This window comes from Trachemys scripta, chromosome 11, assembly GCF_013100865.1.
Source record: "Trachemys scripta elegans isolate TJP31775 chromosome 11, CAS_Tse_1.0, whole genome shotgun sequence".
Lineage (NCBI taxonomy): Eukaryota > Metazoa > Chordata > Testudines > Emydidae > Trachemys > Trachemys scripta.
This window is the reverse complement of record NC_048308.1, coordinates 16,352,589-16,365,720: the sequence shown is the minus strand read 5'-3', so window position 1 is coordinate 16,365,720 and position 13,132 is coordinate 16,352,589. Positions and strand designations below refer to the sequence as shown.

The following is a 13,132-nucleotide window of genomic DNA, read 5'->3' as shown; positions in this document are numbered from 1 at the left end:
GCTGGCAATGCTCCTACTAATGCAGCCCAATATGCCATTGGCCCTCTTGGCAACAAGAGCACACTCAGGGCCGGAGTGCTGCCGCCGAAGCAAAGTGCAAGAATGCCACCCCTTGAGAAGTGTTGGGATGCTGGTGCCTACAGCTGGCCCTGAGCACACTGCTGACTCATAGCCAGCTTCTCATCCTCTGTAATCCACAGGTTCTTTTCTGCAGAATTGCTGCTTAGCCAGTCGGTCCCCAGCCTGTAGTGGTGCATGGGATTTTTTTTGTCCTAAGTGCAGGACTCTGCATTTGTCCTGGTTGAACCTCATCAGATTTCTTTTGGCCCAATCCTCTAATTTGTCTAGGTCACTCTGGACGCTATCCCTACTCTCCAGTGTATCTACCTCTGCCCCCAGCTTAGCGTCATCTGCGAACTTGTAGAGGGTGAAATCCATCCCATCATCCCGATCATTAATAAAGATGTTGAACCGGCCCCAGGATCAACCCCTGGGTACTCTGCTTGATACTGGCTGTCAACTAGACATCGAGTCGTTGATCACTACCCGTTGAGCCCGACAATCTAGCCAGCTTTCTATCCATGTTATAGTTCATTCATCCAATCCATACTTTTTTAACTTGCTGGCAAAAATACTGTGGGAGACTGTATCAAAAGCATAGGTAACTTTGTTCCTACATTTTCTTATTTATAAAATCCAACCTCAACATAGTCCTTGAGCCTGATCAAGTAGGCCTTTTTTGCTTGGACTAATTCAATTTCTCTGCCTGGTTCTCTTGCACCTGCTTGTAACATTCATTATTGAAAACAACTTGACCTACTTTTCATGGTTAGTTCCCAAGCACTCAAAATAAGGTTCTATTGTCACCACACTACTATCAATTCAATTTGATGCTAGCAGACATTTTAGTGCTTTGGCACCTAGATACATTGGTGGGCAACAAGACCACAGATTAGTTTTGCATCGGTTTTAATCCAGAATGATGGGATGCATGCTAAGAAGATCAAGCACGAGGGGTAACTGCATGAATACACTCATGCTTTACTTCCCTGAAATGGAAACAGTTCTGTGGCATGGAAGAAAGGTCCTTTGAGGAGCAGGGCCAGGAATCTGCAGAAAAAGATCATCACATGTGTTCACATAGCCATGACAAACTAAACTATTTAATATAACTAATGGATAAAACATACGGCTGAGATTCTGAAGCCAGATGGAAGGCAAGATGACAACTTTCAGGCATCATGCAATTTCTTCTTCTGTTCACCACTTTACATTTGTTTTTTAAATACAAATACTACTTATTTGAGCAAGTTTGAATGTGATGTTACTAGTCAGTGGAAGAACATTGGGAAACAGACACCTAGAAATTGACATCGCAACTTGGGTCTGAGTACTGTTATAGGTTTTTACAGTGTTATACAGTACTCGTCAAAATAGATGAGAAGAGGGTTAGGTATCAGTAAGAGGAGGTTACTTATCTGTAACTGGAGGTTTTTCAAGATGTGTGATCCCAATTTGTATTCCAAACACGAGTGTCCATGCGTGCCATGCGCCGGAGCTGGAGGTTTTCAGCAGCAGTGTCTGTTGACACCCACGGGCATCTTATGTTGCCACGTGCTCCAGGCCAGGTTATAAGAGGCCGTGTGGGCACTGCATCCTCAGTCAGCCTCTTACCGCTGATTAGGCAGTCCGCAGCAGAGGGGATGGTGAGCAGGTACTGGAATACAAATACGGACCACACATCTCGAAGAACCTCCACTTACAGGCAAGTAACCTCCCTCTTCTTCGAGTGATGGTCCCTATCTGTATTCCAAATGCGGACGAGTATGGAGCAGTGACCAGCTCGGAAGTGGATGCAAGGATGCGATGGGTAAGGCCAGCTGCAGGATGGCACATCCAATGGCTGCCCACTGGTTGATGGCGTAACGCGCTGTGAAAGCGTGGATGGAGCTCCATGTTGCCGCACAGCAGTTCTTGTACCAGGGGACATCTGCCAGGGACGTGTCAAATTGGGCCTTCTGTTGGTGCCGAGGTGTGGCGGCAGCCGATGGTCGTGAGCGCTGGGATCGGGGGCACCAACAGATGGGGGTAGGGTTGCAGGAGATTGCCGGTGGTAGGGGGCCAGAGCGTAAATCCCAAGGGACTGGAGGGTCATCCTCAAGTCTTCTAGGGAGTGTAGATCATCATCCGTTTTAGCGGAGAACAACTTGTCCTTGTCGAAGGGGAGGTCCTGGATGGTGGATTGGACTCCCTGGGAAACCCAGACGATTGGGGCCATGCTTCCCACCTCATCACCACTCCGATGGCCAGCGAGCAAGAGGATGTGTCTGCTGCACCTACCGCGGCTTGGAGGCCAACCTTGGCCATCAGGCAGCATCAGGCCAGCAGGGTAGGAACTGCTGATGTTTGTCTTGTGGGATGTCCTCCAGCTTGGCATAATTAATTATTAAAATCATACTTCACCGGCAGAGCCTGGTAGTTAGAGATGCGGAATTGCAGGTCCGTGGAGGAGTACAGTTTGTGGCCCATGAGGTCCAGATGCTTCACTGCCTTATCTGGAGGAATGGAGGTAGAGGAGTGCTGGAGTGACTGTTCCATGGCTGCGTGCACTACCAGGGAAAACAAAGGGTGGGAAAACAAAGTCAGCCCCGTTAGCTGACATGAAGTACCTGCATACCACCCTCTTGGGCGTAAGGGCACAGGATGCCGGCTTGTGCCACACTGTTTGTACGAGTTGCATGATGGCCTGAATAGGCAGAGCTACACATGCCAGTCCCCAAGGTTGGAAAATGTCCAGCAGTTGGTGAAGTTGGTTCTCGACCTCCTCCAAGGGAATGCCTAGGTCGAGGTTCCACCCTCTGCAGCAATTCCTGGTACTGGTGGTGGTCATCAGGAGGTGAGAGGTTCGGGGGGAGGGGGGGTCAGGGCCTTGTCTGGAGAGGAGGCAACTGCCACCAGGACCGGTGGTACCAGGTCGAGCTCTGGATCCTCGTCCAGGTCCCAGTCAATCAGGTCCAGTGAAGGGGCTTGGGTGGGATGGTGTTAGGCCACCGATGAATACGGCTGGTAATAAGGGCCCCGCATTGGTGCCACGAGACCAGGTCCCGTTGGTACTTTGGGTTCCAAGTATATGACGAGTGTGCTTGTTGCTCATGGAGAACGAATGAGGGCATGAGGTGTAGTTTTTAAACCCCGGAATGCGGGGCATAATCCTCCAAGTTGGTTTGGTGAGGCCCTGTATGGGGCTAGTAGGTACACTAATTAATTACTTTATTTACAGGACTAAAATGAAAGAAGTAGAACTATATATAGACAGACAGTTGTTTTTGTAGATACTACGAGCATGTGAAGAGATCATTCCAACTCCAACCATGCGATAAGGAACTGAGGGTGCATCGCCCCACATGGCCTCTTAAAACCTCACCTGGAACACGTGGCAACATAAAATGATCACGTGGGTCAATGGACACTGCTGTTTAAAATCTTCCAGCTCCCGCACAGGCACACCCACGTTTTGAATACATCAAGGGACCATCATGAAGAAGAATCCATATTTGCCTTTTATTTCTGTACTACTTTGATTTCCAGTTACATTTTTTGTACATACACAAAAATCAAAGTTCAAAAGAAAAACTTCATAGCAATAAAATGAGAGATTTCTTTTTTATATTACTTGAAAAGCAGCAAATTACAGTTGTTTATAATTTATTAGTACTGATCATATATGTGGGCATTTTTACAATAGTAAACATAATATTGACAAAAGAGAGCTGGTCTTCATTGCATTTATAAGTGGCTTTTACTATCACGTTTTAGCACTGCCAAAAAGGTTAGCACTCCCAAAGAGAATTCTATTGTCCACACCAGATGTACAGGGACAAACAGCAAGAGAGAGATCTAGAAAGCACCTCCCTCAGCCTCCCCAAAGTACATTAAATCCCTCCTCAAAACCTCTCTCTTCTCTAAGGCCTAAACATTCAGATAACGTACCTTCCCGCATACCCACATCTACAACCTACTTAAAGTTATTCTCTGTCTCCCCCAGTGCATTCTGTTGGATTTTGCTTTAAACTGTAAACACCTTGATAGAGTAAAGGTGGAGGCTTGGCAGATCAGATTTGAAGGTACTTGTGGCCTCCTGGAAAGTGGTCTAGGAACAAGAATGAAAGAGGGAAGCAAAGCATGAGGCCAGGTGTGCAGCTTTGGCAGACAGAGCAAAGGGAACAAAATAGGGCTAGCGAAAAGAGAGCAGAGAAGGGATAGGCTAAGTTGCACAGGTCCTTCACCATGCAACAAGAGCTAAGAAGAAATGGAGTTGGCAGTCTCATTCCAGTCCCCAAGGACAAACATCTGCACCCCCCCAGAAGCCATCATGGAAATTGACCCCAATTGGAAAACTTGTTGCTGACCTCAGCAGGGACACCAAGAAGTGAAAGGGAACGGAGAGTGAACTACCCTCTCAGCAGAAGGGTAACAGCTGAGGTACATTGACAGAGTAGCGTAAGAAGTTTATGTTGTAGACATATGGTGCTGTACCAGTTTCTGGATGGAGGACTTCAGTCTTCAGAAGTGCTCAATCTGGCACCTATCATCTGTGGTAAATTCACACTCCAAATCTCTTTAAACAGACAATAAGCAGACAACTAGTGGTATCTTATGATTTGATGCAGGAAATTAGACAGAAGGGGCTAGATCCCCATCTGGTGTTAACTGATATAGCTACATTGACATCAAATGGAGATATGCTAGTTTAAACCAGCTGAGCATGTTGCCTAAAGTTTCAAGCTTGGTCACTTGTTCCATGGGTTGGTACGAGTGAGAATGCTGCAAAAGCAAATTTGTAGAACACTCACAAGCTCTTTAAGGTCTGAAATGTAAATACATAGAAAGTCTCCTTAAAATAAGGGGGCATTTGACCCAAGAGATTATAGCTCTTCTTCTGGAGCTACTTGGTTTATTGTGCCAGTGAATACCTGCCATATTAGTCTCTTAAAGTCATAGCAACTCCACTGCCACATTTGTGTAATAAAAATCCTTCAAGAATCCAAGGACATTCAGCTACTGATGTGCTTTCCTCAAATGAAATCTCATCTTTTCAATTTGTATATTTAGGTTGTTTTGCTAAATTTTGGTAAATTAAAAATACCAGATTTTATATCCCCGCACCTCAAGAAATACCTCACGTAAAGAACTGGCTCCCTAGCTGTCTTATCTGCCAGGATCCATTTAGACAGCATTGTTTACTGTTGTTTAATCACGTTTGAATAGAGTTTCATGACAGAAATACGGGCAGCCCACGACTGTTGCAATGCTAATCACATTGCTGTGATCCTTGCAAAAACTGCAGCTGGTGGAATTCCCATTTAAGCACATATACAATCACAAATCCAAATCACACAAGAAAATGTTTATTGAAAAATAAAGTTCTCCCTAGTTCTCTCTACAACAGCAAAATCAAAGTGTAGTTCTATGCCATTAAAGTACACATTCAGACATTTACATATTTTTAAAGAATCCCATCCTAGTGAATTTCAATAACTTGACAATATGTAACCAGCCATTGCAACTTGTACTATGTGAATCAAACCGCTTGAACCTAATATAGTGGAACACAACCATTCAGAAAAGCAAAGAACTAAATTTCAAGAGAGAGTTAAAAATGAAAACGTATAACGTGAGCCTGACCCTGAAGTTCTTGTGTACATGCAAATCTCCCATTGACTTCAAAATTTTCTGTGAACAAAGACAGCAGAATTAGGCCCTTTAAAACTCAAAATACTTCATTATAGTATTTAAATTTATCTTTTTATCTGCCCACCCACCTTTTCTTGAATAGCTTTAGAATCTTCCAGGTAACATTTCTGACCCTAGTAATTTCCTTTTCCATTTGGCAAATACTGCATTTCCTTGTTCCTCCCTGTATTTCGTAGGGAGAACAAACCAAGGGGGTTACTTTCTTTTATGGTCTCCAGCATCAATGATTACAGCAAAAAAATTTGTTAATGAATGCAACAAATTCATTCCTGGTATAACCCTACTGAAGCTAATGGAGTGGCAGCAGGGATGAATTTGGCCCTGTGTGTTTTGTACTCTTTATGAGGCTTGATCACTCAAGGTGCTGCACACTCTCCCCCGATCTAACAGAGCATTTAACGTCTTTAGCTTTAAGCAAATGGGTAGGCCCAATCAACTCAATGAGGATATTCACTTACTTAAAGCTAAGCCATTGCTTTGTTAGATCAGGGCCAGTGTCCAGCACCTTGAAAGACTGAATCCTTGATGCACGGCCAGGGGAGGGTTGGAGTGGATTTGGCCCCATGCTTTGTAACAGTGACACCAGAGGGTTAGAACTTCCAGTGTGATGCAAACGTCTCCTCTCACAGAAATCAATGGACACATTGCCATTAACTTCAGTCGGAACAGGGAGGGGTCCATAATATTGCAATGCTGCAACATGCACCCTTATGATCCTAAAGAACTCGTGCACATGAGTAGCTTTACTCACCTGGGTAGACCAGGTTAGTGCTGTTGGACACACAGTATCAGTCTAGAGCACCGCTAGTATTAATCTCTCTGCAGACAGCAGACGGAAGGCCATTGCAGATTTTATAGTAAGTGGATTTTTAAAGCAGGTTCTGTGTTTGGAACGTTGAGGTTATTCCTATTTTATTAGGGTTTAAAGCAGAGCAAATACTAGGCCTTAACTATTTGACAATGTTACATTAATTAAGTTAATGCTGAATTCTTGAAGGGTTGGAGTGGGTCTGCTGACTCAAAATAGTATTGCTGTTTTTAAAGAGTATTAACATAAAAGGACTTAAATTAAAAGTAAGCCATGTACAAGTATAAATATGAGGTTTGTGGTAGCTGAACTGTGTTAAGACATTAGCTCTGTGAACAAGGATAGGATTGATAACTCAACGGGAGACAGCCAAGCTTCAGCCGTTTGCATTTGCTATACATTTCCTACAGTCCGCACTCTGCTCAGGAGCCAGTTTGCTGATCCTGTGGACACATTTTTATTCTATTAGATAGCATTATACTGAAAAGTTTCAAACAAATTGAACATTTTTTTTTCTATAAAGCAGTTTAAAAATATGAAGGAAAAGATTTGGTTCAATAATAGATTTTAAAGCAATATATTTAAAGGTTGGATTTACAGCAACAGTTATTTAAAGGCCTCCTAAGCCTTCCCTGTTCTTGTTCCAAGCAGACTGATGCCAATTGAAAATTGCATTGATTGGAACCGCCCCGAAGACAGTGGGACAAAGGAGAACTAGAAGTGGATGTAGCTCTGCTAATCAAGAGATAAAAGTGAAGAGGCTGTGGCCCAAATATCACAAAGCCATGCCAACATTTGTGGCCATGCCAACAAAACTAGTACATCTGAATAAAATCAGAGCTACAGCAACAACTCATCACTCACTTCCCACTGAAGATTGTCATAATAGGAATCTGTCATCTGCGTTTTTCTTTAGAAACGGAACCCCCCCCCCCCCCCGGTGAATGGATATTTAAACAAAACTTCAACCTATTTAAAATATTAAATTATATACATTTTTAAATAAACGAGGTGTCATGGCAGAAAGATACGTCATAGCAGTGAACAATTCAGAACCATTTATGACTGATAGATGCACAAGAGAGCCTATCATTGATAAAAGTAACTTAAAATGTGAAACCTTTATCCCATTTGAATCAAACTGTGCCTCCTGTTTATTAAAGGGAGTAGCTGCTTTCTTAATTTGAAAACAGAATGGAGTTGGTGGATGCAAAGTCTACCAGAATCTAATCCAGCCTCCTTTCAAGTCCATTCCACCATTGACTTTGACGGGAACAGAATCCGGCCCTAAATGCACTGTGAGCCAGACATACTTGAGAAAGCAATTTGGGCTTGTATATATTAAAAACACAACTCTAAGCTTCCAAATCATCTATGTAACTTGGGTAAGTCAGCCATGTAAAGGGGCAGGGCACACTAGCAGTTATGTTGCACTGTATTGTGTATTTTCAAAGTGGAGTACAAGCTAAAATCCTCACACTACTAGGCTGAGGTATGCAAGCACAATAGGTATTAGAAGCTGTATTGTACAGAGGGAAAAGAAACACAGGTTAATGACCTGATTTTCCATTTGAAGTCAATGGAAGCTGTGGGGGCTATGTACCTCTGGAAAAAAAATCAGGCAATAAATGACTTACAAAATGATGCAGAAATCAGTGATGGAGCTGCAATTGGAACCTAGGAGTTCCTGGCCCCTGTTTCCAAGGTCAGTCCTCTAGATCATGCTACACTGAAATTTTATTATAAGCTATTCAAAATCTCCTTTTCCTGCAGGAAAGACAAACATTTCTAATTCACCAAGAGCCTGCCAGGCACTGAGTACCCCGAGTTCCCTCTCCCTTATGGACTCTAATTGCATAAAGTCAGATACCCATGAAAAGCAAACGATTGTATTCTGGCTAATAGTGCCAGCAAATGAACAAAACATTTTCAGGCACCCAGACTCATGCCTATCTTATATATTCCCATTACTGAAGTATCTGAGTACCTCACAATCTTTAATGTCTCTCTCTCATTTCCTTAACAAACTCACATTTGGCAATTTTAATAGCTATTTCCAGCTCTTCATTGTCTTCTTGTGGGGCAGTGTGGATCTATTTTGGTCCCAGGTCATTAAACAAGAGAGCTATGTTTAAATATTGCATTCCAATGCACTATCTTCCCATCAGACCACACATATTCAACAAAAGATATTACATTAACAATGGTGATTCTTTGCAAAGAACCAGTTATATCTTTTCCTTCATATTTCTAGACAACTTTTCTCTGCTATTTAAAAAATATTTTAGAAGTCACACTTAGTATTTATATAGCAACAAGGCCTTTTTTTTAAACCCTAAAATCAGTGTTCCATTATACTTGTTCACACAGTGCCCACATTCCAAACATACATCCAAAAATAAAAAAGGCACATAAACATTAAATATTTGCAGAAGTAACTTAATGACATTAAGCAAAACACACAATTGTAACTAATAAATTACAAAGAGAGAAACAAAAGACACAACCATAAAGAAAACTAAGCCAAATATGCAATAAGCGTATCTAGTTGTACATGTGCAAATCAACTTGCATATATGAAATAAATGAGGTTTTTATTGGCATTTTTAAACAGTGTATATTTACCAACTTTACCTTTCAAAGGCAAGCCTTTTATGTTAACTTTAATAAATTATGTAAATTCTTTTCTCAAGTTTTCTAATCTCATAGGAATAAGATTTTTCAAAAATCAGGTCACATACAAAAAATACAAAAGTTTAAAACAAAAGAAATTTTTGATTTATGACAGATATGTTTATGAGCTTATAATATGGTTGTTATACTTCAGTTTTGACACACCTGATTTCCATCAATTACAGGTCAGTGTATCCAAAATTAATTCTTGCAAAAACCTGAAGTCTGAAAAAGGAAGTGCGAGTTTCAGTGACAAAGTAAAATACATACATTAATGAAATCCCATCTTATAACCAATCATTCTTCCACAAAGCCATCATTCAAGTGCAGTATGTGGACTATACATTTATTATTTAAGTAAGAGGGGAAAGACTCAGCTTAATCATGGAGTTTATGACAGAAGATTGTGTGTCCACGTTTTAGAAAAAATGGGCAACAATCTAGTTCAACAATTTTAGTGAATGATTCATAATTTCTAAAATAATACCCTATGCATCTGCCTGAGTGCTTACTTGCAGAATGGAGTGTTCAGTTGTACAAGAACCCACTTGCTTATAAATTTAAAGACTATTACCACAGGAAAAAAACCAAAACTAAATGTTGATAGCAACTTCAGTTTTTTTCTATCCAATAAGTCTTCAAAGCAAGCCAAGCAGAATTTGAAAACAAAGAATATCCATATGTAGAAAGTTATCTCCCATGATCTAACATGCTTCTCTCTTTCAGAAAATAAAACTGAAGCTGCACATTGTAAGAGTACTTTTCCATTTGAAAAGAGAACTCAGCATCTTCAAGGTTTAGACACAACAACAAAACAAAGTCCTTGGAAATGTCTCATATTGGGCAGGACTTTTGAAGGGAACAACAAAATTCCCAAAATTCTCTGTGGGAGTAGGATGTAGCCCTACTGATGATGCCCCCTTCCTCCCTCCAAAAAACAACAAAACAAACAAACAAACAAAAAACCCACATTGATTTCTGCTACTGGAAGGAGCTTAACAGTTTTCTCTCCTCCTCCCCCCCCCCTCCTCCAATATACAGTAACAAAATTCAGTAGCTCAGAAATAAACATAAATACTATAGATATCATAGCTCCCCCTGCTGTGGTAAAGACTGCACTGACAGCACTATATTACTGAACAACACAGTGCATCAGAGATGGCAGTATCAACAAACTAGCAGAAATCCTTTATCCTCAGTTTTTAGAGGCAAAACAAATTGTATTATGCCATGTGTTCCATACAATGGTAAGAAACAAGCAAGTGTGTATTTACAGCTTAGTGCCTTTTTTTTTTTTTTTTAAAAACAGCAAATGTTTTCTAATTGTTATATTACAGTAGGCAATGGTGCTTTGGATTGTTTAAGCACGCACGCACGCATGCACAAGTCTTTATTGCCAATGTATGATGTGATGTTCCATCTAACTTATTATATTTCTGATTACAGAAACTCAGGTTGCATCACAAAAAGGCAGATTCTGTTGTCACCAATAAGTTAATGCCAGATATAAGGCCCAAATTGGTGCACATATTTTCTTTAAAGCCTGGGATTCTTCTGGCTGCACTCGTATCATATGTACAGGAATATGGAGAACACCTAAAATGAACTCTTGAGGCACCTCAGATTCCAATCCTAAAAAAAGCCAAGAATCAGAGTTCCCTGGATATTAAAAGCCAATGCAAACAACATCCATGCTGACCGAGGGAATGCCTGCGACACTCCCAACAACTGCTCAATTTCTTTTCATACAAAACTATGCCTAATAAGTAACCAGTTATGTTCCATTTTTGTAGAATTATTGCAATTACAGAAGCTTTACTATCATTACATCCCAGTTATTATTGATAAACACTGCTGCACAGGCACCATATATACTTTCTGGATACTCAATAATCATTCAGATACCAATTTCTATCTAGTCTGCAGTACGTGTTACATTGTGTAACAATGAAATGGGAGTGTTGAATTAGGGAATTTAAACATACTTGAAATTACACTCAAGATGGAAACTGAACTTTTACTTTTCTGTTAATTTCTCTTGATAATTTGACAGTTTCTGTCATGTTTCCCTTATTTGGTCTTTGGTAGGTCATGAGAGACTTCAATACTCTCACACAGCTAATGAATGACAGGTATAAAAAAATGAGTGAACCTGATATATTCTAGAGAAAAATATTAAAGTGCCTATACTTTCATTAATGGAGAGACTGGGTAGTGCTTGTTAAATCTTTACAAAGAAAGGAAAAAAAAATCAAATTGAGGTTTTTCAGTTATGACTGGGAAATACTCAAGTTTTAAACCTGCAAGCTATGGTCTTTTTCAAATCCTACTGCAGACTAAGCAATTCATTTCCCTCTAATTTAACGTAACTTTTCCCAGCCACGAACAGTGCTTTCAAACATGTCAGCTTGTGCTGCAAAAAAATAGAAATTTACTCTTTAAAAAAAAAAAGATACGTTTTACTATTTCAAAAGATTTAGTTCACTGTTCTAAACAAGTCTGAATTTCAATTCAAACTCTTGGTAATTAACTGTAGTTTTTAAATATATCACTGGCCCGCCTATTTAAAAAAAGGACTAAGAATCCAGAAAAGCGATCAACAATATTTTTCTTAAGAAGTTTTCCTTCTCTCATAATTGCTCTTTAAAATATCTTCCTCTTTAAAAACAGAGCTTGTTATGAAGACAGTTCACATTCCTATGATACAATAATTATAGTTAGTTGATCCTTTCTCCATCTTGCAGTAATGTTTTAAGTACTGTAAGATATAGCAAATTGAGGATCAAACCATATTGCTCAAATGATGCGGAATACTTTTTGCTTCACACAGTACTTTGAATAGGCAGACAACAACAGAAGCATGGGCAAATTCCACGGATCACTCTCTAAACAGACCCAGTCAACTGATGACAAGTCCATTCTAAAATGGCCAGAGTATGCCACAATCATAATCAGTTCTCAAGCAACAACAGGATTTGTCACACACTGGCAGCCACTGATCCTCACATGCCCAGAGCTGCCTGTTTAGAGTGCTCCGGTACAGTAGTTGTGATGCAGACGGTACCTTGTAGTATGTGAGGATTTGAAAAAAGGACTGGGAGCAGGCAGCTATCTATTGTTATTTGTGTTACCTTATGGTTCCGAGTTCTTGTGAAATGCACCATTTTATAGCCATTCAAGCTGCAGCAGCACCCAAAATAGTGCCCCAATAATAAATGTAGTCCTCTCCCCCCACCCCCCAAGCGCATTTTTTTCCCAATTTTGTACTGGAATGATGTTCATATTCTTAGCTGATGATGACGGGATGTTTTAACATGTTAAAAAAATAGAAAACACTTGTTTCATCCAAAAAACAACAAAAAAAAGTTTGATGGGTCCGGGAATTTTCTATAAACTGTTCTTCGCCATGATCTCCAAATAGTTACAAAGCATGGAACGTCATTTCTCTTCTCCTTGAGTAGGTGGAAGATTTCAAAGAGCTCCACTGCAAGTGTTCACTTAGAAAAAAAATAAAAATCATTTCAATTATGAATCCCTCTTCTCAGAGAATTCCGCTTGGCAGCATTTGCTCGGCCTGCAGCAAGACAACTGGACAAAAGTGCAGGAAGTATAAGTAGTTCTCTCAAAACCACTTTGTTTGTCCCCAAACTAAAGCAAGGTGCTGCTGCTGCTGCTATAGACAATCTTTACAAAGTGCAACCTGTCCCTTATTATAGTCTCTGCAGGGGCAGATTCGTTTGTGGTTTGGATGGGATCCTGCACAGCTGAACAGCAAAAGATCGCCCTGAAAAATGCAGTGTTTCCTGCTTTCATCAAAAGATGGGACCACGATATCATTTGCAGATTCAACAGTATGGCATTCCACGTTATACCTATAAAAGCAAGACACACTTGTCT

The 13,132-nt window shown here is 40.6% G+C and overlaps 1 protein-coding gene across 1 annotated transcript in view; it reads right to left on the bottom strand.

Annotated features, from left to right (window-relative positions):
- Positions 1 to 5,388: 5,388 nt before the first annotated feature.
- The window catches only part of MGAT5 (alpha-1,6-mannosylglycoprotein 6-beta-N-acetylglucosaminyltransferase), a 242,963-nt gene continuing 235,219 nt past the window's right edge, over positions 5,389 to 13,132 (bottom strand). The window contains exon 17 of the mRNA XM_034785257.1: positions 5,389 to 13,107. Coding sequence (XP_034641148.1) covers positions 12,909 to 13,107 — 199 coding nt within the window. The 3' untranslated portion in view covers positions 5,389 to 12,908. The remainder of the gene's footprint in view (positions 13,108 to 13,132) is intronic.